Source organism: Pelodiscus sinensis, chromosome 25 (genome assembly GCF_052426305.1).
Source record: "Pelodiscus sinensis isolate ZL-2025 chromosome 25, ASM5242630v1, whole genome shotgun sequence".
NCBI classification, from domain to species: domain Eukaryota; kingdom Metazoa; phylum Chordata; order Testudines; family Trionychidae; genus Pelodiscus; species Pelodiscus sinensis.
The window spans coordinates 2,534,409-2,560,091 of record NC_143076.1 but is presented as its reverse complement, the minus strand read 5'-3'; the positions used below and the strand labels follow the sequence as shown (position 1 = coordinate 2,560,091).

The 25,683-nt window shown below is 49.0% G+C and overlaps 1 protein-coding gene across 1 annotated transcript; it reads left to right on the top strand.

The window, feature by feature from the left end:
* The first annotated feature begins 919 nt into the window (after window positions 1-919).
* On the top strand, window positions 920-25,683 carry LOC142824475 (transmembrane protein 45B-like). Its single transcript, XM_075916492.2, has 6 exons — window positions 920-1,008; window positions 13,624-13,836; window positions 16,339-16,551; window positions 19,987-20,171; window positions 23,682-23,827; window positions 24,451-25,683. The coding sequence occupies exons 2-6, from the start codon at window positions 13,653-13,655 to the stop codon at window positions 24,578-24,580; spliced, it is 858 nt and encodes a 285-aa protein (XP_075772607.2). The 5' UTR covers window positions 920-1,008; window positions 13,624-13,652; the 3' UTR covers window positions 24,581-25,683.

Here is a 25,683-nt window from a genome sequence, read left to right as displayed (position 1 = left end):
TCTGTGCTGGAGATACAAGCTCTCTCTCAGGGTCTTAAAGGCTAAGCCTGTTTGAAACCAGGGAAGATGAGGGATAGGGTTTTTCTTTCAAGCTTCTTGTTAATTTCCCCCTTGTTTTCCCCTGCCTTTCTCTGCCATGCTGAGTTTTCTCTCAGGTTCAGGCTAAAAGAGCTGGTCAGCCTCCCTTGTGTAGAGAATTCATCATGCCCTGAACTGCAGTAGCTATAGTGGCTTGTCCTATTTATTTAATAGGAGTATGACGATACTGAGCAGCTGTTCAGTGGAGGGTTAGTGGCAGAATGCTAGATGAAAGAAATGAGTGCTCAGAAGTAGATTAAGAGATCTTATAATCGAATCTTCATAGATGTGAATGAGTGTTTTGTTTTATGATAGCAGGAGATTTCACAAGTTCTCTGCTTCAGCTTATGAAACCCATGGCTTGAATTCTCAGTTATGCTAACCCATGCCCCCATCCCCCTACATCCTTCTGGCAGTTACACCTGCTTCACACTGTCAAAGCCATGCTATGGGGTATTAACATAACTGAGAATTTCACACCTACGAGGTTTTGTGAGGTTCTGACTTGTAACTCCCAGACCTTTGAAGAGCAACAAACTTGGTTAGCCAGGATTCTTACCAGGCCTTCTTCAATCATCAAAATCTGAACGTGACCTAATCTGAACAAGCCTGGTAATAAAAACTAGTGTTGAGGTTTGTTTGTTTTTAATTTCATGGTGAAATTCTGGAAAACCATTAATTTTCCTTAGGGAATACAGCAACAAACAGGTATCAATAATTGTGAAAAATGGTTGACTCAGACCTTTTTTGATCTGATTTGAAGACATTTAGGGTGGAGCATCCTAAGAGTCACCACCCTGCTCTGCTCCTCCCCTTACCTTCTATCTCACACCTCCTCCTTGCTGTTGCTGCTCATATCTGGAGTGCGACTGAGAACAGATGCACTTCACTTCTGCGACAGGAAGGAAGCACATGGTGCAGACAGCGCAGGTAAATTCCTCCTCCTCTGACAGGGAGATGCAGAATGGTCTGTGTGTGAACCTGGCTTTTTGAGCCTTCTATGATCTAGGGAGCTGGAAGGAAGGATTATCTAGATCAGGGGTGGGCAATCATTTTTGATGGGGGGGCACTCCAAGGTTTTGGAAAGTGGTCGAGGGCCTCACTCTTCCATGATATTAATGGAGATGCGGGGTCTGGGATGGAGGTTGGGTGAAGAAGAGAGCTTGGGGTGCAGGATGGAGACTGGAGTCTGGGAGGGAGTTGGGATGAAGCAGGTGGTTGTGATCCAGGACAGGGGACCAGAGAGCAGAGGTTTGGAATGTGACCTAGGGTAGAAGAGGATTGTGATGCCAGGAGATTGGGATGCCAGTTCTGGGAGGGGGTATGGGAGTAAGAAGGGGTCAGAGGATTTGGGTATGTCGAATCGGCGGGGGCAGAGAGTTGGAGCAGGAAAGAGCTGGGGTGCCAGAAGCAGCCTGTAGCCAAGAGACTTACTTGCCAGCTTCCAAACTAGCCTGCCTACCTGCAGAGCTTAAATGTTTCCCATCCAGCCTGGCCATGTGCTTCATGACTAACTGAGCCCAGGGGAGGGGGCGTGATTCTTCTTAACTGGCTGTTATTCTAACAAGCAGCTCGCATTGGCCGGTTTCTGTCAGAAACCGGCCAATGGGAATGTGCTGGGGTGGGGTGGCTCCTAAAACTTCCCCCCTCCCCTCCAGGTTTAAAACAGAAATGGCGTACAGGGCTGCGGGGCAAGCTGGGGAGCCTGCCTGGGGCTCCCTGCTGCCTCCATGGGCTGTATCTGGTGGCTTGGTGGGCTGTATCCAGCCCACGGGCTGTATCTTGCCCACGCCTGGTCTAGATGCAAGGGGGAACAAGCTGGGAATATGTTTGATATTGTTGTGTGGGGCCTGGATGAAGAAATGCTGGGGAGGCTTTTGCAAGTTCTCATGGCTAATCCCTCACCCCTCAACAACAACAAAAGGCACCTTTTGAGGACTGCCTGGACTTTTAAACTTAGTGATCTTTAGTGAGAAGGATTTTCCAGGGATTGGTGCCTGGAGGATGTTGGAAGCAGAGCCTGTCCTAACCAATTGGCGGCCCCAGGCAACCACTTGGCTTGCCTGTAGGGAAACCTGGGGGGAGGATTCGGGAAGTCAGGCCGAAATGTGGTCGTGACCCACCGCTAAGACCAGCTCTGTCGGCAGCCCCTTGAAAATGGCGGCCCTGGGCGACCGCCCGGCTCGCCCACCCTTAAGACCGGCTCTGGTTGGAAGGTCTCTCCTTTATAAGGGATCCCCTCCATCCAGGAGCTCAACAGCCAGAAAGCAGATGCTTCTAAGTGTGTGTGCATTGCCAATAGCTGAGGTGCTTTTTACACCTCTTGGCAAATTATCTGCAAGCAGGCTTTGATTTTTTTTAAAATAAATTGTGAATTATTTACCATGGTGGTTTTTATTACAAATTGGTTATAAAAAATTACATGGTATTGCTACATCTCCTGATTGGTTGACTGGAATCCTTCTAAGCAGACAGAAGGTACTTTGGGCACAAATAGTCATGGTTACGTGGACATTCGATTATGTGCAAAGATAACAGCCGTGTCCCCTCCTTCCATGCCAATGAAACCCTGTTCTTGGAAAAGGGAAAAAAAAGGGATGTGAACCTGGCCGAATGGAAAAGGGATTTGCAGTGCCCTGTGAATGATCAGGACTAAATGGGCCCACTTTGTCAAACTCTAGTGCTTAGCCAAAGGGCTTTGTGGCTTAGGCTGGTATTTATCAACACAGCTGGGTAGGTTCCAAAACACTCTGTATTTCAGGGCTGCTTGTATCTTTGGCATTGATTCAAACTCCTGTCTAGAAATACTCATATTGCAGCTTCCATTGTTTCTCCTCCCCCGCAGACACCTATCCTCCCTGTTAGGGGAAGAGATTGTAAAGTTCTGATTAGTTTAAAATGAAACAAAGCACATTTCTGTGCACAAACAGTTGCAGCAGGGCCCTGCTATGGGCTAAGCAGTAAGGTGAATCTATCTCTGTTAGGTTAAAAGGTCCTGGGGTATTTGAGATAGGGGAGAAGGCATGTAAAAGAGAGCAGGGATTAGAGGTGTACAGCTAAAAAACACAAGATTGGAAGACAGGCAAGACTGAACACAGCAGTCAATGCAACGATGAAATGTTCTTTAGGGTTATGATGCAGGTGTCTTAAATGACTATCAGGCAAGTGACAGCAAAAATCTCACAAGCACTGCAACATACAAGAACAGAGAGAAGAGAAATTCAGGTACCTTCTGACCCAAACCATATTCCCATTCTATTGGAATGCAGATTAGTTAACTATAAAATATGACCTGAGTTTTTGATTCATTGCAACTGAACTGGATTTGTTGTTAAACTACAACTTGCTTAGAAATTAGTACATTATGTTCCCAAGGATTTATATTTAAATTATACAGCTGGTAAAGCATGGGATGTGATGAAGTAGACTCCGCAGATAATATCATGGGGCTGGTTGAAAGACACTATGTTCATTTGTAGTTAGTAATTTGAAAATGTCCAACCTTGGTGCAAAGCAGCAATTCTAGAAAAGAAGAAAAAGTCTTTTTAATTGGCATGCCTATTATGTGCCAAAATAAACATATCATTTTACATATGACACACAATGTATTTAAATAGGCTCTCTGCTTTCAGAGCCTTTCTTAAAAGTCACTTCCCTTTGTCTTTTATTCTGCTGCTTATCTCCCCTCTGGTGCTATGCATTTTCTCTTTCGCCCCTAATTATATTTGGGCAAAAAACAATACCGAAATCTCCTGTCGTGCTGACAGGAGTGCTGACCAGCACCCGGTGACTAAGGGGTTAACTAATGTCTCCTAGCCAAGGTATCGGGTGGTCAGCCAATAACAATGCAGGTAGGAATTTCAAACAGGAAAAGGGGGTTTTCTGTCTCTTGTTTGAGACTCAGGACAGTTTCTCCCAGCTATTGAGGGAAATAGGAGAGACGCTTCTCTCTCCAAGAATGGAAAAACGTGTAGTCCATCAAGGGTTTTTATTTTCTTTGTTTGGGGGTTTGGAAATAATGTCTTAGCTTACTAATTGTTTTTTTTTTCTCTTTTGTAATTAAGTCTTCAGCCCAGGGGCTTTCCCTGAGTATCAATACCAATGGTGGCTCTTTCCACCTAACCAATTTACTGTGCTTGCTGTAGTTTTGTTTCGATAGTAAAAGATTGTTTCTTTTTTTAAAATTAACTAGTATTGGTTGATTGTTGTGTGCCTAGTTACCAGGGCAGAGTCCATTGTTGTCTGTGGATTCCCTCTGTTCTTCCCAACTCCAAGCAAAACGGAGGTTGAGTGGCGGGGGGGACTTCTCAAGTGATCTCTTCCCTGATTTTCTTGGAATTACTTGGGTGGTGGCAGCAAGTTCCTCAAAATCTGGGTATTAGGATTTTGTGGGGGGAAGTTTTTGTACCAGAGCCTGTAAAGGCAAGGTTCTGGAGTGCTCTTGCAGGCCCCCAACTTCTGCATTCATTGGAACAGCCTTGACACCCTCAAATGCAACACAAACACCAACAGCATATCTGTCCGGCAAAAAGGAAACTGCAGTCTTCCCCTGGCACTGATGAACTTTTCCCTTCCCCGCCTCAGATGTTTGCCTTTCCTGATGCACTGTCCTTAATTATCTGTCTAATTTGGAATATAAACTAGGTGAGACGGAAACTTTGCTTTTCTATTTCTCTACAAAACATTTTGTTCACTTATGGCAGGTGTGGGGAATCTTTTTGGTCAGGGGCCACAAAAAAATCATTTGGGGGCCCACACTGAGAAGCAAAAAACCCAAATGACCCCTCACTGACCTGGCCCCCAACTGAGAAGGAGAAAGATACTCCCCACATTCTCCTCACACCCCAGAGTTTAGGAGACCCAGCCTAGTAGATTTTATGTGCTCCAGCTTTGAGGTGGGGCATCAGGGGGCCTGGAGCGCCAGGCCTGCCTCCCCAATGCCAGGAGAGGGGGGGACTCTGAGCCTCAAGGGCCAGGTGAGGCAAGCTGTGGGCCTGAGGTTCCCTACCCCTGACTCATGGCAATACAAAGATTATTCAGTGCCCAGAGTTGTTAAACAACATCCTCTGCATGTCAGATAATTTACTTCAGACCCACTGTTCTAAGTGAGCAGCTTCCAATGTTCCTCTCGGTGTCTGTTAATTCACATTTGCTATTTTGTTTTGCCATTCTGGGTTCCCATTAAGCTTTTTAAATTCACTTTGCTATTCTTCACAATCCTTCACCAACATAAATATTTCACAGCAGCTTTTGCTACTTCCCCATTCCATATTCCAGGTTACTGATGAATGTGTCTACCAGGCCAAATCATCAGTTGGCAGAACTTAACACAGCTTCATTTGGATCAATGTAGGTATGAAGATTTAAGCCACTCAGGCTACAGAATATAATTAGATCTCATACTGATTTCCAAGATACTCTAGTATTAACCTCTGTCCCTGAAGAGAAATGTATGTCATGTCATGCCAACAGGGACTTTTTAGAGGTTATTTTAAGCTGAGACCCATCATAACTTATTGTACATAAGTGCCCTAAATAAGAATGAAAAGTAGGCCCTAGTACAAAGCAGGGGTGGGGAACCTCAGGCCCGGGGGCCTCTGAGGCTCAGGGTCCATCCCTCCTCCTCCAGCAGTGTACAAAATCGACTAGGCTCAGGGCCCCCTAGGTGCTAAGAGGGGAATATTGGAGTGTCTTTCTCCTTCTCATTTGAGGGCCACTTCAGTGTTAATCTAGGTTCTAACAACCCATATCCTTAGGACTCTACAAACTTTCCATTAGAACGTCACTGCCCCGTGTGAGTTCATGGTATAAATTGGACACTTATAAATTGCTGGGGGAGGGGCTACACAGCAAACGTCTTTCGAAATAAGCTTTTCCAGAAGATATCTTCCGGAAAAGCTTATTTTGAAATAGAGCGTCCACACTACAGGAAAGTCTCAAAATTAGTCCGAGGCAGGCTCCTCTAATGTGGACGCGCTATCTTGATTTAGAGCCCCAGGAGGCACTGGGGAGGAATCATATATATGATAGCCTAATGTCTGTGACTTTGTAACGCTGTAGCGTTACGTCTTGCCTCTGGGGGATACTGTTGCCTCCCTCTGTGGCGCTCAGCTGACTTCTGCGCCACTCAGCCGAGCTGCTTGCTCTCTCAGCTCTCCTCTGCCTCCTGCCTCTCTCTCTATCTCTGTTTCTCTTCTCCCCCTCCTGCCTCTCACTCTCTCTTTGTCTTCTCCTCCGCCTCCTGCTTCTCACTGGGGGGACTGCGGAGCCCAAACGTCCCCGTGTGGAGGCAAGCAGCACAAGCGGCTGTTTGGGCTCCCCCGCGGCGGCCCGACTGAGCCGCGCAGAAGTCAGCCGAGCGCCATGGTGGAAGGGAAGGGGGGCGGGGCAGTGATGTTTGGGCTCTGCAGTCCCCCGAGTGAGAGGCAGGAGGGGGAGAAGAGAAAGAGAGAGGGAGAGAGAGAGACGGACATGGAGGAGAGACCCGAAAATCCTGTTTTATGATGGGCTATTGGCTAGTAACTTTAGAATGGCCCTGGTGAGGAGCTATTTCGACATAGCAGCAGTGCAATATCCACACATACTCTCTTCCAAAAAAGCTTTTTTGGAAGAGGCATTATTCCTGGTGGAATGAGCTTTACCAATGTCAGAAAAAGCCCCCTGTTAGTTCGATTTTCTTTCAAAATAACACAATTGCTCTGTGGACACTAGTATTGATTTAATGGAATAATGGCTGTTATTCCAGAAAAATAGTGCAGTATAGATGCATATGCCATATACAAGAACATTTCAATATTGTTTGAGTACAGTTTTAGTCTCTCTTTCCACTAAGACTAATAATAATCCACCAAAAAGAGAGTGTTATAGGATCTGAAGAAAGACAAAGGTTTGTGTAGCACAAAAGGGAATCCATTTCTCGGTGTAAGAGGGATATAGAAGAATGCAAGAAGAGAAGGGTACAAAAAGGCAAAAGGAAGGTTTAGGTAGCAGGAGGGAACTAAGCAAGAAAGAGATTGTCCCGAGAATATTTGTTTAAAGAACAGCGTGTTATTTGATTTGTAGCAAGTATTTGAATGGTAGCACCGTGTGCATTTCTGTGCTCACTGCACTCACTTCTTGGGTCTCTTGTTATGTCCGAGTGCCAGCTAATTTTTCTCAAAATGTATAATTTCCCAGAGTATGGCCAGAAATGCTTCTTGTATCTCAACTTCTTCTGTTTTTTTTTTCCAAGTGGCTTTCTACCTCCTGGCCTTGCTCTCTGATTCCAACACAGAAAACAATGTTTCATGCCCTCAAACATTAATTACCTCCTTCTTTCTGAAGATTCAATATCTAACCCTGGTGCCAATGCATCATGCATTCACAATATGAGAATCCTAGAACTGGAAGGGACATCGAGAAGTCATTGAGTCCACTTACCTGCCCTCACAGCAAAACCAAGTGTAACCTTTGCCTGGGCTAGACTTCACTGCCCTTCTCCAGTGTCTAAACTAAAGAAAACCCCTCAACTCCCATACAAAGTAACTGGAGACCCAGAGTTCAATCTAAGGAATTTCATCAAGGATTGTACCGTGTCAGCCTCCCTACTTTGAAGTACCAAAAGAAACTAAAGAAATGAATTTAATTAAATAACTTTATAAAATCTTATGATGGAAAAAACAATCTAATTTTTACAACATAACCATTTTATAACCCACAGACATTGTCTTCATAGTCACAATGAACATTAATAAAAAGAAAGCCAAAAGAAAGATTTGAACAGTTCAGTCCACACAAAACACAGTAAGAAGAAACTGGGAGAGCCCAAGAGTTTAGATTAAGTTCACCAAAGTCTCAGTTTATATCTGTCATCATCAGATCTGCATCACATGTTGAGTCTGAACCGTCTTTCCACTTGCTTGTAGGGATCCTCAGACTCTTCCTCTGCTGTGGATCACTGCTAGACAGCCAGCTCCCTGATTAACCAGGCAGTCAGCTAACCAGTGAACTGACATCAAGAAAACCCTGTTACAAGAAAATACAAAACCTGAGAATAACAAAATAGAAATGACTCTTTCCGCATTGCCACATTTAGGGTAGTTCGAACTAGGGTGGTAGTGTAGACATACCCTTAGAGAGGAGCTGAAGAATCCCACTGACTGAGAAAGTGAACGAAAATAGCTTGGCTAAAATCAAAACCGTATTCAAAGCATACGATTAACACAGCTTCAGAGGGGTAGCGGAGTTAGTAGGTAACAGGAAAAACTTAAACAAATAGGGTGCGTCTGGACTGGCAAGATTTTGCTAAATCTGCCTAGCAACAATGACCCAGACACTGCTCACTCCTACCACCTCCCCCCCCCCCCCCCCCCACGCCCCTGGTTCTCTTAAAGAGATAGCTCCCTGTTAGGTGCATGGGTTACACAAGCACTGTCTAGATAAGTGGTTCTCAAAGTGCAGGCCGCAGGCTGCTAGTCCGCCTTCCCTCCTCCCCCAGGCAGTGGACAGCCCATGCTGCCACAGCAGCCTTGTGGTCAGTGCACAGCTGCGAAACCGCAGCAACAGCTCCAGCTGGCAGGCAGGGAGGCGAAGAAAGCAAAAACTCAGCCCTCCCTCCTCACCCCCAGTGCAGGCCGCAGCAGCAGGTTGGGCAGGCTCGGGCGGGCTCTCGTGGTGCATGAGCAGCCGGCGCCCCCCCCTTTCCCAGCAGTAGATTAGGCTGTGCAGAGCCCCTCTGTGCTGAGAGGAGGCGACTCTGGGACTGAGGACCCTGCATGCACAGGAGGATGGTCGGGGCGTGGGGCCCTTCGGGCTTTGCACCAGGGTTCCCTGTAAGGTGCATGCCTGCATGGGGCGCACACCAAACATTTCAGTCCCATCCATCTCCTCAGCAGAGCAGCACAGCGGTGGGGCCACTGCTTCAGCCCCCAGCCCCACGGGAAGCTGGTAGATGGGTTTGGCCTTCAGCGAGCGACCGAGCCTCGTTTCTTTCTTCCCTGAAAGGAGCAAAGGCCAGTCCTACGCTGCACTCCAGGGCTACCTCTCCATGCGCACTGGTGCCACCCTCCTCCCACCTTCCCTTGTCTCCCAGCCCCTGCCTGTCTCTTGGCCCCTCCCTGCAGCCCCACCTTCCCTTCCCTTCCCTTCCCTTCCCTTCCCTTCTCCCACTCCATACTCCCCACCCTCCTGGTCTCCGCCCTGCTTTCTGCCCTCCTCTTCCAGCCACCCCCCTCAAACTCCTCACTAGAGTTGGCAGCTCAGTGGTAGCAGCCTTGGTCTTTCAGCCCCATCTTCAGCACCCTGCTTGGTGCCCCGAATGGATCCCCAGGCTCCATGAATCCACCAGCCCAGACAAGGAGAGCGGTCTGCTGGCAAGCCCCAGCCTTCCAGAGCAACCTTTTGTTTCCCTGGCCAGAAGTTTGTGCACCAAGACCGGTCCACCCCTTTAGCTGCCCCGTGTGCTGAGACTGGAGCTGGGCTGCAGTGCAGCTGCTGTTGGGCTGGGGCCAGGGTACAAAAATAGCACCATGGGCCTGGCTCCAGCCCAGGCACATGGGGCAGCCACACACCACACAGCCCCGCACTAGCACCAGGAGAATAGAGGAGGTTGAGGAGTGCAGGTGTCAGGAAGGCAAAAGGTCAGGAAGGGGCAGGGTGCAGGAGAGACACATATCAGGGAGCCGAGAGGAGACAACGAGGGGAAAGGGTGATGCTGGGAGAGGATAGGGCAGGAGCAATGAGGGAAAGAGGGAGGAAGGGGTGGGGGAGGAGTGGGTGCTAGAAGAAGAGGGGTGGAAAGGAGGGGTGGGCATGAGGAAGGAAGAGGATGGAGCAAGTCATGTGTGAGGGATCAGAGGGGCGTGAGGAGAACTGGGGCAGAGGGTACTGGGGCGTGGGCTCCAGGGAGGAAGAAAACAAGGGGGGCAGTGAGGGAAGGGAGAGGCACCAGGAGGGTGCAGGGGGAAAGGAAGGTGCAGGTGCCAGGGGGATTGTGGCGAGAAGCAGAAGGGCAGACACGGAATGGAGGCAGGGCAGTGGGTAGAGGGAGGTACTGAGAGGGGATGAGGAGGGGGGCTATGGAAAGGGTGGGCATAGCAGGGAAAGGAAGGGTAGGAGCAGAAGTCAAGGGGGGCAGGTCCCCAGAGGGCCGAGGGGAGTGAGAAAGGCAGGAGCCGTGATAGCAGAGGGGGGCGAGGGGCAGTAGCAGACAACAGGGGAGCAGATGGGACAAGGGGAGGGAGGGAGACATGGCAGCAGAGGGGGAAGGGAGCGGTTTATAACTCGGGTGCCACAGTGGCACATCCGAGCCAGCGCACGTGACCTCAATATCGGTGCACAAGACAAATCTCACTCCGCTCCTGGATGGAAAATCTCAGAGGAATCACTGCTTTGCACCCATGGGGACTTGGTTTGAGGGGAGGGGTCAAGCAGCAGCTTGGCTCCAGAGAGCACCATGGACTGGACACCCTGGGGTCACCTATCGGCCCAGCCTCCCTGTCCCTCCATTTCTGTGAAACCACCCCCCCAAGCCACCTTGACCACAGCCCTATTCCCAGGAGCACCCTGCCCCCATCTCCCTGAACCCCCTCAGCTACTCTGTTCCCCAGCTTTAGCCCCAGGCACTCCTTGCCCCCATCTCCCTACCCCTGTCCAGACACCCTACCCCCAGCCTACTCCTGCATCCTCCCCCCGGCCAGACACCTGCTTCTGCACCCTACCTCCCACCCACACCTTGCACCCTCACCCACTCCTGCATCCCATCTCCCTCCCAGATCCTGCACTCCATCCCTGTCTCACTCACTCACACTGAACCACTTATTTTTGTCCCCACCCCAGAGCCTAAGGGGAACCATAAAATCCACTAAGTCTGGAACCCCAGAAAAGTAAATTGGGCTATGGGAAGCCCTGAAACTCAGTCCTCCTTATCCCTTGTTCTCTAGACCTTTAATCATTTGTGTTGCTCTTCTCTGGACCTTCTCCAGTTTCTCCACATTTGTCTTGAAATGTGGTGCCCAGAACTGGACACAAGACTCCAACTGAGGCCTGACCAGTGCAGAGCAGAGCGGAAGAATCACCTCTCGTGTCTTGCTCACAACACACCTGTTAAAGCATCCCAGAATCATGTTTGCTTTTTTTGCAACTGCATCACACTGTTGACTCCTATTTAGCTTGTGGTCCACTATAACCCCTAGACCTCTTTCAGCAGTATTCCTTCCTAGACAGTCGCTTCCACTTCTGTGTGTGTGAAACTGATTGATACTTCCTAAGTGCAGTACTTTGTATTTGTTCTTATTAAATTTCATCCTATTCACCTCAGACCATTTCTCTAATTTGTCCAGATCATTTTGAATTATGACCCTATCCTCCACTTGCAATCCCTCCCAGGTTGGTATCATCTGCAAACTTAATAATAATACTCTCTATGCCATCGTCCAAATCATTGATGAAGATATTGAACAGAAATGGTCGCAAAACAGACCCCTGCGGAACCCCACTTGTTATGCCCTTACAACATGACTGTGAACCGTTAACTACTCTCTGAGGGTATGTCTACACTACAAAGTTAATTCGAACTAATGGACGTTAGTTCGAACTAACTTTGATAGGCGCTACACTAGCGCTCCGCTAGTTCGAACTTAATTCGAACTAGCGGAGCGCTTAGTTCAACTAGGAAAACCTCATTTTACGAGGATTAACCCTAGTTCGAACTTACTAGTTCGAATTAAGGGGTGTGTAGCCCCTTAATTCGAACTAGTGGGAGGCTAGCCCTCCCCAGGTTTCCCTGGTGGCCACTCTGGCCAACACCAGGGAAACTCTATTGCCCCCCTCCCGGCCCCGGACCACTTAAAGGGGCACGGGCTGGCTACGGTGCCCGTGCCAGGTGCAAGCCTGCCAGCACCCAGCCAGCAGACCCTGCACCTGGCACGGCTCGAGCCACCCACCCGATGCCCCCCAGCTCTCCCCCTCTTCCTGGGACCAGGCTGGCAGCTCCCGGGAGCTTGCCCGGGACCGCAAGAGGCGGGCACCCGCCTGGGCTAGTGCGGACATCGTGGACCTCGTCCACGACCTCCGCACTAGGCACAGGAAAGTGGCCATCTAGGGCAGGAGAGCTGCCAGCCTGGCCACCCAGGAGCAGGAGTGCATGAAAATCAAGGGGGTCCACTGAGACCCCCGTCCCTGAGCCCTGAGCTTCCAATGGCCGTACTGGGTCAGACCAAAGGTCCATCTAGCCCAGTAGCCTGTCTGCCCACAGCGGCCAACCCTAGGGAACCTGGAGGGGATGGACCAAAGACAGTGACCAAGCCATTTGTCTCATGCCATCCCTCTCCAGCCTTCCACAAACCTTGGCCAGGGACACCACTCCTACCCCCTGGCTAATAGCACTCCATGGACCCAACCTCCATCACTTGATCTCACGTCCCTTTAAACTCTGTTCTAGTTGTAGCCTTCACAGCCTCCTGCTGCAAGGAGTTCCACAGGTTGACTCTTTTCTTTGTGAAGAACAACTTTCTGTTACTAGTTTGAAGCCTGCTACCTATTCCTTTCCTTTGGTGTCCTCTAGTCCTTCTTTATGGGAACTCATGAAAAACTTTTCTGAATGCACCCTCTCCACCCAACTCCTGCTTTTAGAGACCTCTATCCTGTCCCCCCTCCGTCTCCTCTTTTCTAAGCTGAAAAGTCCCAGTCTCTTTAGTCTCTCTTCATATGGGACCTGTTCCCAACCCCTGATCATTTTAGTTGCCCTCCCTTCTCCCACCCTCTCTCTTCCCCTCTCCCACCTCCTTTTCCCAGTCTCCCCCAGTTTTGTTCAATAAAGACAGATTCCATTTTTGAACACAATTGTCCTTTATTTTGTACATCAAGAAAAGGGGCTAGGGAAGGGTAAGTGGAAGGAGGTGAGGGAGGAATGGGGTACAAGCCCCCGATGGGGAGGACTGGGCTGTGGGCTTCTGGGGGTGGAAGCTCTCCTGCAGCCCCCCAATTGCCCCATCTCCCTAGATGGCAGCCTGTGGCAAGTGCAGCCGGGCTGATGGCCGAGTGCTGTGATGTGCCCAGTGTGGGCACTCCGGGCACTCCAAGCCAGGACTGCTTTGCAAGCGGGGCACCCCTGAGAACTGTCTGTCCGAGGTGGGGGTCGGGTCCCTTTAAGCGCAACCCTCGGTTAGCCTGAGACAGCATCTCCACGCTCTAAGTCCTCCTCTGATGCCCTGCCGGCACTGCTTCCGGCCATCCTTAAGCCCAGTTCAGGGTCCACTTAATGTGGACATGCTAGTTCGAATTAGCAAAATGCTAATTCAAACTAGTTATTAGTTCTAGACGCGTTAGTTCGAATTAGCTTAGTTCGAATTAACCAATTCGAACTAAGTTAGTTCGAATTAGCGCTGTAGTGTAGACGTACACTTACAGATCTGTGCATTAGGATTTCACAGGAAGTGAAGTACCTAGTTGTGACAGCATTGCAGATTCCAGGACACTGCATCTAGAAAGGCAAGGCTCCTCTGAGTTATCCTGTTGTCAGGAGGATTGATGACAGAGTGACTTGAACATTGGTTTTTATCCTTTTAGGCCCAGGAATCCTGCAAGTTGGCTCAGTTATGTCAAGCTTCAAAGGCAATGCCCTCAGAGGCACTTTCTTCCTGGTCTTTGGGCTCGGGTGGTCTGTGAAATATCCACAGAAATATCTGAGCCGGACACTGAATGCAGACAATCAGGCAAGCCGCTGGATCCAGAAACTGGATGTCCTTGAAGGGGCAGCCAAAGCTTTCTTTGCGCTAGCAGGTAAGTTAGTCACTTTTGCTTTTTCCAGCTGCCCAAAGACCAATGAAAAGCATACCAGTGTCACACAGCAACTCTTCTCTCAGGGTATGTCTACACTGCAAAGTTAATTCGAACTAACAGCCATTAGTTCGAATTAACTTTGCTAGGCGCTACACATACAAACCGCTAGTTTGAACTTAATTCAAACTAGCGGAGCGCTTAATTCGAACTAGGTAAACCTCACTCTACGAGGACTAAGCCTAGTTCGAATTAACTAGTTCGAATTAAGGGCTGTGTAGCCACTTAATTCGAACTAGTGGGAGGCTAGCCCTTCCCAGGTTGCCCTGGTGCCCACTCTGGGCCAAACCAGGGAAACTTTTCTGTCCCCCTTCCGGCCCAAGGGCCACGGTCTGGTTACATTGCTTGTGCCAGTTGCAAGCCTGCCAGCACCCAGCCAGCAGACCCTGCACCTGGCACAGCATGAGCCAGCCACCCGCTGCCACCCAGCCCTCTGCCTCTTCCCAGGACCAGGCTGGCAGTTCCCAGGAGCCTGCCCGGGGCCGCAAGAGGCGGATGCCTGCCTGTCTAGTGCAGAGATAGTGGACCTCATGGAGGTTTGGGGGGAGGCCTCCAACATCCACGACCTCCACACTAGGCACAGGATTGTGGCCATCTAGAGCAGGATAGCTGCCAGCCTGGCCACCAAAGGCCCCATGCGAACCCAGGAGCAGGTTTGCATGAAAATCAAGTTGGTCCAGTTGGACCTCTGACCCTGAGCTTAGAACATAAGAGCGGCCGTACTGGGTCAGACCAAAGGTCCATCTAGCCCAGTAGCCTGTCTGCCGACAGTGGCCAGCACCAGGTGCCCTGGAGGGGATGGACCGAAGACACTGATCAAGCCATTTGTCTCGTGCCATCCATCTCCAGCCTTCCACAAACAGAGGCCAGGGACACCATTTCTACCCCTTGGCTAATAGCCTTTTATGGACCTAACCTCCATGAATTTATCTAGCTTCTCTTTAAACTCTGTTATAGTTCTAGCCTTCACAGCCTCCTGTGGCAAGACTATGTGCTGTGTGAAGGTGTGAAGGAGAACTTTCGCTGACTATGTGCTGTGTGAAGAAGAACTTTCGCTTATTAGTTTTAAACCTGCTGTCCATGCATTTCATTTGGTGTCCTCTAGTCCTTCTTTATGGGAACTAATGAAGAACTTTTCTTTATGCACCCTCTCCACCCAACTCCTGCTTTTAGAGACCTCTATCATATCCCCCCTCAGTCTCCTCTTTTCTAAGCTGAAAAGTCCCAGTCTCTTCATATGGGACCTGTTCCAACCCCTAATCATTTTAGTTGACCTTTTCTGAACCCTTTCCAAGGCCAAAATATCTTTTTTGAGGTGAGGAGACCACATCTGTACACAGTACTGAAGATATGGAGTACCATAGTTTGATATTTCCCCTCCTCCTTCTTCCCCTGGCTTCCCCCTTCCATCTCCCTCCTCTCAGGTTTCCCCTTCCCCTCTCCCACCCTCTCTCTTCCCCTCTCCCACCTCCTTTTCCCAGTCTCCCCAGAGGTTAATCCCCCATCCCACCCCAGTTTTGTTAAATAAAGAGAGATTCTATTTTTGAACACTCATGTCCTTTATTTTTTACATCAGGAAGGGGGGCTAGGGAGGGGTAAGTGGAAGGAGGTGAGGGAGGAATGGGGCACGAGCCCCCGATGGGGAGGACTGGGGTGGCTCTGCGGGTTCCTCGGGGTGGAAGCTCTCCTGCAGGGCCTCCTGGATCCTGACAGCCCTCCGATTGACCCCACTGGATGGCAGCCTGCGGCAAGTGCAGCCGGGCTGATGGCCGAGTGCTGTGATGTGCCGAGTGTGGGCACTCTGGGCACTCCAAGCCAGGACTGCTTTGCTGTCCCTCATCGAGTTAGACAAGCAAGCAGGGAACCCTGAGAACTGTCTGTCCGGGGTGGGGGTCTGGTCCCTTTAAGCACAGCCCTCGGCTAGCCTGAGGCAGCAGCTCCACGCTCTAAGTCCTAAGCTGATGCCCTGCTGGCACTGCTTCCGGCCAGCCTTAACTTCGGTTCAGGGCCCACTCAATGTGGACATTCTATTTCGAATTAGCAAAATGCTAATTCAAATTAGTGTTTAGGTCTAGATGCACCAATTCGAATTAGCTTAGTTCGAATTAACTAATTCGAATTAAGTTAGTTCGAATTAGTGCTGTAGTGTAGACATACCCTCAGAGACGCTGTGGACTTGCCCTATAGTGGAAAATTGATGACTCTGTTTTCAGTGTCCTTCATTTTTAGCATTTTATGTAGCCAGTCTTACAACATCCTCAGAAATAACCAGGGAAACAGAACACCACCCTAGACGTTAAGAATTACATCCTCGGAAGCATCTGCAATAGATAATCCTAAGCAATTCCATTGGGACTTCTCATTCTCTCCAGCCTGGCTCATATTCTGCTTCCTTTCCTCACTTAGAAGGAAAAACCATGATCTGTATTTGACTTTGCTCTTTAGGGATGCTGGCTGAGCAGTTCATCCCTGACAGTCCCCACATCGGTCTCTACAGTGAAGAGACCCACAGCTGGGAGAAGCTGACTAACTGGCAGTACATGACCATGTACCTCTTCTATGGCCTCTCAGGCATTGTGGATGTTCTTGCCTGTTCCCCATTCAAGCTGACTCTGGGACTGGATCGCCTCTTGCTGTCTGTGGCTATGTTTACTGAAGGTGAGTAGTGAGTAATGACAAAAGGGTTGAACAGTTTGGCTGTCTGCGCTTTAGGAAACTTGACTGAGGGCATGGCTACACTACAGATTTTTGTCGGAAAAACAACCTGAGTTACGTCCACACTGCAAGTGCGTTCTTTCGACAGTAAATAGAAAGAACAGAGGGGTTTTTGCGGTATTGGTAATCTTCATTCTATGAGGAAGAAGACTTTTTGCGGAAGAGCTCTTTTGGAAAAAGGCGTGCGTGGCTGGGGAAGAGGGAGTTCTTTAGGAAGAAGAGGAAAGAGGAAAAAGCGCAGGTACCATGGTGGCTATTCTGTCTATATCAATCACAGTTTACATGTGAGAAAGCATCCATTCAGTCTGGATGCTCTCTTTCGAAAAAGCAGATCGCTTTTTTGATGCATTTTTGCAGTATGGATGCTTTCTTTCTGAAGAAGCTTTTTTGGAAGATTTCTTCTGAAACAAGCTTCTTCCGAAAGACAGAGTGAAGGGCCGATCTTCTTAAATCTTTGGCTCTGAATTGGGTCATTTATAGCATTGAACAAACCAGGAGGATGTGTGTTCGTCGTTCGGTGACTAGTCCATGACATTAGTTATGTCAGTTGGATAGTGCTAATAGCACAAGTCCAAGAAACATGTAGCAGGCGCACCACGGGAAGACTGTCATCATGCTACCCTTCAGAAAGAAGCCTGTAATCTAGACGTAGCCTCATAATAGAACATGGCTGGAGAGCTAGTAAACTGCTTCCACAGTCACTGGGTCACATTTGTATGGGCTTGGATATGAAACTGTGGCTGGTCGCCTGGTTCATGTGAACAGTATCACAGCCTCAGCTGAAGCTCTCCATACACATGGCCCAAGATTTGAAGCTGCAATGAAACCTGGCAAGTTCAGAGAGGTTTTGTGTTCTTGTGGTGAGCATTTTGCCCAGTTCTAATTTCACATGTCCAGCAGGGTTTCCAAGGCAATGAAATAGCCTTTTGGCTTTGGTGGTGCAATATCCCAACACAGCCACTATTATCTGGACAACAAAGGCAGTAATAATCACAATGATATGTGGTCACTATGGTTACAGCTACGCTGCCATTTTTTTTCCGGAAGAAGATATGCAAATCATGCTTGCATTTGCATATCTTCTGATTCTTTTTGCAGAAGAGGTTTTGCTGCTATTTGGCCCCGTGTAGACGGGGCCAAATGTTGGGGGGGAAACCCTCTTTCACAAGACCCTGCAAACCTTGATTTACAAGGAATAAAGGGTCTTGTGAAAGAGGGTTTTTTTCCCGACATGCTTATGTGACTGCTAAACAAGGCAACCAAAATTTGCTCTAATAACCAGAAAGGGAGAGTTCCTTCTGGATGCATGGGAAACAGGTATGCACAGGGTAGTGCCTGCCCTGATGAGTTGGATATTTGGAGGCTTTGCATATTTTACAGCCACTAGATGGCAGTTGTGATATAAAAATGCATGGTCCTCTGGCATCTGAGAAACTAACAAAAATATATAGGAAAAACTTAAAAAACAACTAATAGTCTAGCAGCAGAGCAGTGGTCACCAACCAATAGATCGGGGTCTACCAGTAGATCTTGGAGCCTCTGACAGATGATCCTGACTGGTTTGGCCAAGAGGCTATCAAGTGCTGGCACTTCAGCTGCCTTTCCACCCACTGGTGGGATAAGGATCAGAGGGTATGTCTACACTACAAAGTTAGTTCGAATTAACAGACGTTAGTTCGAACTAACTTTCCTAGGCGCTACACTAGCGCTCCGTTAGTTCGAACTTAATTCGAACTATCGGAGCGCTTAGTTCGAACCAGGTAAACCTCATTTTACGAGGACTAACGCCTAGTTCGAACTAGCTAGTTCGAACTAAGGGCTGTGTAGCCCTTTAGTTCGAACTAGTGGGAGGCTAGCCCTCCCCAGGTTTCCCTGGTGGCCACTCTGGCCAACACCAGGGAAACTCTATGCCCCCCTCCCGGCCCCGGACCCCTTAAAGGGGCACGGGCTGGCTACGGTGCCCGTGCCAGGTGCAAGCCTGCCAGCACCCAGCTAGCAGACCCTGCACCTGGCACGGCACAGAGCCACCCACCCGATGTCCCCCAGCCCACCCCCTCTTGCCGGGACCAGGCTGGCGGCTCCCGGGAGCTTGCCCTGGACCGCAAGAGGCGGGCACCTTCCTGGGCTAGCGCGGACATCGTGGACCTAGTCCACGATCTCCGCACTAGGCACAGGAAAGTGGCCGTCTAGGGCAGGAGAGCTGCCAGCCTGGCCACCCAGGAGCAGGTGTGCATGAAAATCAAGGTGGTCCACTGAGACCCCCCCGACCCTGAGCCCTGAGCTTCCAGTGGCCGTACTGGGTCAGACCAAAGGTCCATCTAGCCCAGTAGCCTGTCTGCCGACAGCGGCCAACCCTAGGGACCCTGGAGGGGATGGACCGAAGACAGTGACCATTGGTGACCGAAGACAGTGACCATTCCTTTCCTTTGGTGTCCTCTAGTCCTTCTTTATGGGAACTCATGAAGAACTTTTCTGAATGCACCCTCTCCACCCAACCCCTGCTTTTAGAGACCTTTATCCTGTCCCCGCTCCATCTCCTCTTTTCTAAGCTGAACAGTCCCAGTCTCTGTAGCCTCTCTTCATCTGGGACCTGTTCCCAACCCCTGATCATGTTAGTTGCCCTCCCCTCTCCCAACCTTTCTCTTCCCCTCTCCCACCTCCTTTTCCCAGACTCCCCCAGTTTTGTTCAATAAAGACAGAGTCAATGTTGGAAGAAACGTTATCTTTATTTTGTACATCAGGAAGGGGGGCTAGGGAAGGGTAAGTGGAAGGAGGTGAGGGAGGAATGGGGTACGAGCCCCCGATGGGGAGGACTGGGCTGGCTCTGCAGGCTTCTGGGGGTGGAAGCTCTCCTGCAGCCCCCCAATTGCCCCCTCTCTCCAGATGGCAGCCTGCGGCAAGTGCAGCCGGGCTGATGGCCGAGTGCTGTGATGTGCCCAGTGTGGGCACTCCGGGCACTCCAAGCCAGGACTGGTTTTCAAGCGGGGAACCCCTGAGAACTGTCTGTCCGGGGTGGGGGTCGGGTCCCTTTAAGGGCAGCCCTCGGCTAGCCTGAGACAGCAGCTCCACGCTCTAAGTCCTCCTCTGATGCCCTGCCGGCACTGCTTCCGGCCATCCTTAAGCCCTGTTCAGGGTCCACTCAATGTGGACTTGCTAGTTCGAATTAGCAAAACGCTAATTCGAACTAGTTTTTAGTTCTAGACGCGTTAGTTCGAATTAGCTTAGTTCGAATTAACTAATTCGAACTAAGTTAGTTCGAACTAACTCTGTAGTGTAGACATACCCTAGGATATTAACTGCAACCCTTGCTTCCTGTGGCCACTGCCTGTGAATCCCTTTCTCTCACTGGCCTGATACAACTGAATTATTATGTGTCAGGTTTCCTGTTCTGTTTCCATGACTACAACAACAACGCTCTGGGTCAGCACCTCCATACCTTGCTGCTCATCGCTATATTTGGTGGAGCCCTTTGCGCCCTGATGGAAGCGTTCCTGCGAGATAACACCATCCTGGAATTCTTCAGGACCAGTTTCTTCATTCTCCAAGGATCCTGGCTCTGGCAGGTCAGCTGTTCTTATCCATTACCTTTAGTTGAGCTTGATAGGTTTGGTGGGGACAGGGACAGGAGAGAAGACAGTACTGCTGTAGTTTGTTTATTGTGACGGCATGTAGGAGCCCCACTCATAGAGCACAATCCATTATGCTAAGTGCTGTACAAATGCACCACAAAAAGACAGCATGCTCCAGAGAGTCAACATTACCCATTATAGACCAATGTTTAGTGCTCTTTACTTCAGGGGTGGGCATGATGTGGCCAGAGGGCCAGATCCGGCCCGCCAAGCCTTTCAGTCCATCCCGTGGCCTACTCCACTGGACCTACAGGGAGGGAGCAGCCCCAAGGCTCAGAGCGACTGGCAGCTCCATCTGCCCCTCTGCGCAAAGTTGGGGTGAGGGGAAACTTTGCACTCTGTGAACCCCCTCCTTCACCCAAACTCCCTCTGAGACCTCACATCCTTTCTTGCACCTCCTAACCTGAGCTCTCTTCTGCACTCAGCCTCCATCCCAGACCCCCAGACTTTATGGAAAAGTACAGCCCCTGACCACTTACCAAAATTTTGGAGTGGTCCCCCATCAGAAGTTATTTCCCACCTTTGCTTTACATATTGGTGATCTTGTTGGGTATTTCTTAGTAAACACCATATAATTATACAGCTGTTTATTCTTCCAGGTAGTTTGGTAATGACACACTAGGCCAAATCCTTGATTATCTTCAGTGGATTTATGCCATGGATGACTTTTTCCCATTGGGTCTTTAAATCATTTAGCTCCTACTTTGGTGGGAAGGAAAGTTCATCTATGTTTGTGCTGTTCAGCAGCTGTTATAGCATAATGGTATGTTGATCCCCCATTTTCACTTTATGTAGCCAAACGGAAACCCTCCCCCCCTCCTCCTCCCCTCTCCCCCGACATCCTTGGGAGAGAGAATCCTTGAGAGCGAAACTCTGTCTTCAAAGGCTCCAGGGCCTCCAGAGGTGCTGGAATAACAATGGCCCTGGTTGCTAGACAGGAACCAGATAACAGCGGCAATTGGGCCAGCAGGTGATCGGGGCCTTGGGCTGCCCTTGGCTGGTACCAGTATTGATACGCCTACACACACCGTCCCAGAAGAGGAATCTGCAGCCCCATCAGAAAAAGGATGTCTGGCCCTAGTGATTTAGTTACCTCCACCTCACAGGTGCAAATTAAGCTTTGGACCCCCTGTGGGAACGGGCGTCACAAAGACATTCCAACTTAATTGGCATTTTAATGACAAGAGAAGCATCTACGTGACCACAGGGGTATAAAGTGGAGCCTTGTGCCCCACTCTAATTGGAGATCCACCCATATACCTGCTGGTCAGGCGGTCTTGGATCCCCGACACTTTAGGGACACCTTCGTCTCGTATCAGCTGCTTCCCATTGGGATTGAGAGAAACGCTGGCTTCGCTGGAGTAAGGATCGCAGGGGTGAGAATATACCTGCTAGGTGTCTATTTTTGCGTGCATTCAATAAGAGCTCAGAGAACCAAAAAGGTTTCATGGTACCTTTAAGGGACTTTTTATTGTAATTTGTGTCTTGTCTTTTTCTAGTGGCTGTGTTATCTGTAACACAGCAGTAACATTTAACTGCTAAGCTTGCCTTGTAACAATAACAATAGTAACTGTTTAAGCTTTTAACCTGACTACCCCTGACCGGCTTTGGTTCTTTTTTATTGTGTTTGGTTCTGTTACAGCAACAAGGGGACACGCAGTAAGAGCTGAGCATTGAGATGTGCCACCTCCACGGGGAAGACTCTTTGGGGCACCCGTCAGCCTCCCTGGCTGCCCACTGCGAAGGGACTTTTGTCCTAGCAGTCGAAGTCTCGGGTGTAACGAGCTCTCTCTGCACCACCTTGGGGCACCTGTCAGCCTCCCTGGCTGCCAGCAGCTAAAGACTCGGGTGTGATAGGGGTCACAGACCACTCATGCTCTTATCTTGCACCACAGCTACTATATGAGACTTGAGTATAGATGCAATATTGACTATGCCAAACATAACGAAATCTTGAATTGGGCCTCCTAAAAATCAGGAGTAAAAAACTGACCAAATATTGTGAGATGTGCATTATAATTGTGAAAGTTGGCAACAGTGTGCCTCAGCCATGTTGAAATCCCAAGAGCTGTAAGACTGGCATTACTGGAAATTAATTCTTCCAGTGGACAAGCCACCAGACTGAGAATCAGGAGTCTGGGTTGCTTACCAGACACGAGGTACAGTTTGTTCGCTCATTGCCTCAGTTTCTCTGACAAATGAGCATAGCATTCACCTGCCTTTTAAAACAGTGTTGTGAGGCTTAGTTGTTTGTTTATGAATTAGACACCGAATCATGTTGCCTGATTCCAAACACTTTGTTTTAACCACTCTATATAATATTTCCTGTCTACAAAATCTCTCTCATCTCCTTTTGTCTAGCACCTTGGACTAGCCAAATTCTAGTGCTCAAGAGAGGAGTATGGGGGAGTCTAGGGAGGTGAGAGCAGAAGCAACAGGCTAGATTGAGGTTTGCCCAAAGTCAGTCCTGTTCAGACTGAGCGTATTCATTCCAGCCATCCAAAGAGTTAATAGAGCCCAATGTAGCACTAACAAATCCCCTGTTTAAAAAGTTTGTCAAGCATACAGAGGGAATTGGTGAGGGCAGTGATTATCGTGAGGCTTGGTCTACACTACTGTGGGCCACTGATCCATGTTATGCAACTTCAGCTGGGTTAATAATTCAATGGTAGATGGTCTCCCATCGACTTCATCTACTCTTCTCGTTCTGGTGGGGTACCAGAGTCGACAGGAGAGCATTCAGCAGTACATTTATCATGACTATACTCAGCATGATCAACCCCTGCTGGAGACACAGAATGATTTAAACCCAGACAGGATGGCCACGCTTCCACAGAATTCAGGGCATGGGAGTGGATTGAACAGAGTAAGAAGTAAAAGGGAAAAGTGAATCCAGTCGTGTTCAGGGTATTTTTCTTTATTTTGTAGCAGGTAGCATAGACATGCCCTGAGCCAAGAGCATGATGCCTCTAGTGCGGGGGGTGGGGTGGGGGAATAAGCAGCCTGTGGGCCAGACATGGTTCACCAGGGTTAGCCCTTGGCAGGCTGCCAGACACTTTATTTATCTGCGTGGGCACTTGCAGCTCCTGTTGTCTGCAGGTCACTGTTCCTGGAAAAAGGGAGCTGTGAGAAGTGGTGGCCCAGCCTGCACTGCTTCCTGCAGCTCCCATTGGCTGAAGAATGGCAAATCACAGCCAACAGGAACTGCAAGCAGACGTGCCTGCAGATGTGCAAGTAAATGAAACGTCTGGTGGCTTGCCAGGGGCTAGCCCAGGTGAACCATGTCCAGCCTGCAGGCCGCTTATTGCCAATCAGTGGGTAGATATGACCATTTCTCAGATGCAAAGGCCTTCATCTTCATAGTGGAGAAGTGCAGAGGTGTGCTAGATGTCCCGACACCTTTCTTACTCTGTAAAATGGTGCATCTTTTTGTATTTTAACCAGATTGGATTTGTGCTGTCCCCACCATGGGGAGGGCCAGGCTGGGACCAGAGTGACCGTGGAAACTTCATGTTCCTCACCATGTGCTTCTTCTGGCACTATGCAGCTGCTCTCCTGGTCACAGCAGCCAACTCTGTTTTCTCTCACTGGTACGTGGTGGGGCGGGGCAGTGGCAGGTCAGGACTGGAGAACAGTTTGTGTCTATTTTGCAATAACCATTCATTGTTAGTCAGTGTCAGATAGTTTGTGCAATAATTAGAGCTATTTAAATAGCACTGCAGTGCTATGCTGAGCAACCTGTTCATGTTTTGCTGTGTGCACAGAATTCACATTGGCATCAATGGAAGTTAGATGCATGTATCAAATGTAGGAGAGAATCAAAATAAATAAGCACCTATATCTGCTACTGTACTATGGATAACAATCATTTTTATGGTGGGTGTTTCCATAATAACTTAATTATGGCTTTGCTTGAAAATTGTTGACACAGGCAGTAGTGGGCTTTTAGGGAACAGCCTGACTAGTTGAATATACCAGGTTAACATAACCAGACTAGAAGCATATGCCTAAATTAAACATTCTAATGGGTGAAATGATGGTGAAGGATCCAGTGCTTCATAGAGTTGAATAGCTTTTGAATAACAAAGGTAGTTGGGTTCCCAGACCATTTGAATTGGTGAAAGTATTGTTTCCCTAATCAGTTACTGAGCTAGGGGTTAGTGTTCTGTCATCAGACCAGTGCGCTCAGACATCTTTTTCTTTTTTAATGCAGGTACAGAAAGGCATGCCAGGCAAACTTTAGAAATATCGATGTCGAACTTGACTGTGGATTTTGTTTACGAAAAACCAACCAGAGCTTGGACCCTGTCCTTCTCCCAGAGCATGGGTTGGATGAAAAGTGAGGATGTGGCTTCTGCTTCTTTTCCAGAGGGTTGTCCCTTGTTTAAAGCTCTTAAGATGAGTTTTTATTTGCCATTTTAAATAAGATTGAAACTTTATAATGAAGTATTTATCATGAGAGGAAAGTGCCCATAATATCCTATTATGCCATTTGGACAGAACCAAGATGTAAGAACTTTGTTCCCCCTCCCATCACTGCAGATTCTCTTATACCCAATAGAGCTGAAAAAAGGACTGAATTTTTTCCCGTGTACGGGTATGTCTACACTACAGCACCAATGCGAACTAACTTAATTCGAATTAGTTAATTCGAACTAAGCTAATTTGAACTAGTGCATCTAGACCTAAAAACTAGTTCAAATTAGCATTTTGCTAATTCGAACTAGCATGTCCACATTGAGTGGACCCTGAACCGAGGTTAAGGCTGGCCGGAAGCAGTGCCGGCAGGGCATTAGAGGAGGACTTAGAGCGTGGAGCTGCTGTCTCAGGCTAGCCAAGGGCTGTGCTTAAAGGGTCCCCACCCCCACCCCGGACAGACAGTTCTCAGGGGTTCTCCGCTTGCAAAGCATTCCTGGCTTGGAATGCCCAGACTATCCACACTGGGCACATCACAGCACTCGGCCATCAGCCCAGCTGCGCTTGCCGCAGGCTGCCATCCGGCGAGGGTCTATTGGAGGGGCTGCAGAAGAGTTTCCACCCCGAGGAGCCTGCAGAGCCACCCCAGTCCTCCCCATCGGGGGCTCATACCCAATTCCTCCCTCACATCCTTCCACTTACCCGTCCCTAGCCCCCCTTCCTGATGTACAAAATAAAGGACACGTGTGGTCAAAAATAGAAACTCTCTTTATTGAACAAAACTCGGGGAGACTGGGAAAAGGAGGGTGGGAGAGGGGAGGTTCTACTCCTTCCTCAGTTTGCTGAGAAGGGACTTGAGCAGCTGTTTCTGAGGTGGCTGAGGGTTGTTCTTTGTCTTTCTCTGCTGCAGATGTTCCACTTTCTTTCCATACTCAGTAGGGTCAGGCCTGTGTAGTGTGCACAGGAGGTTGGGGTTAGAAATAGAATTCCCCCTTTACACTTGCTAAGAATGCATTTGAACAAAAGTAGG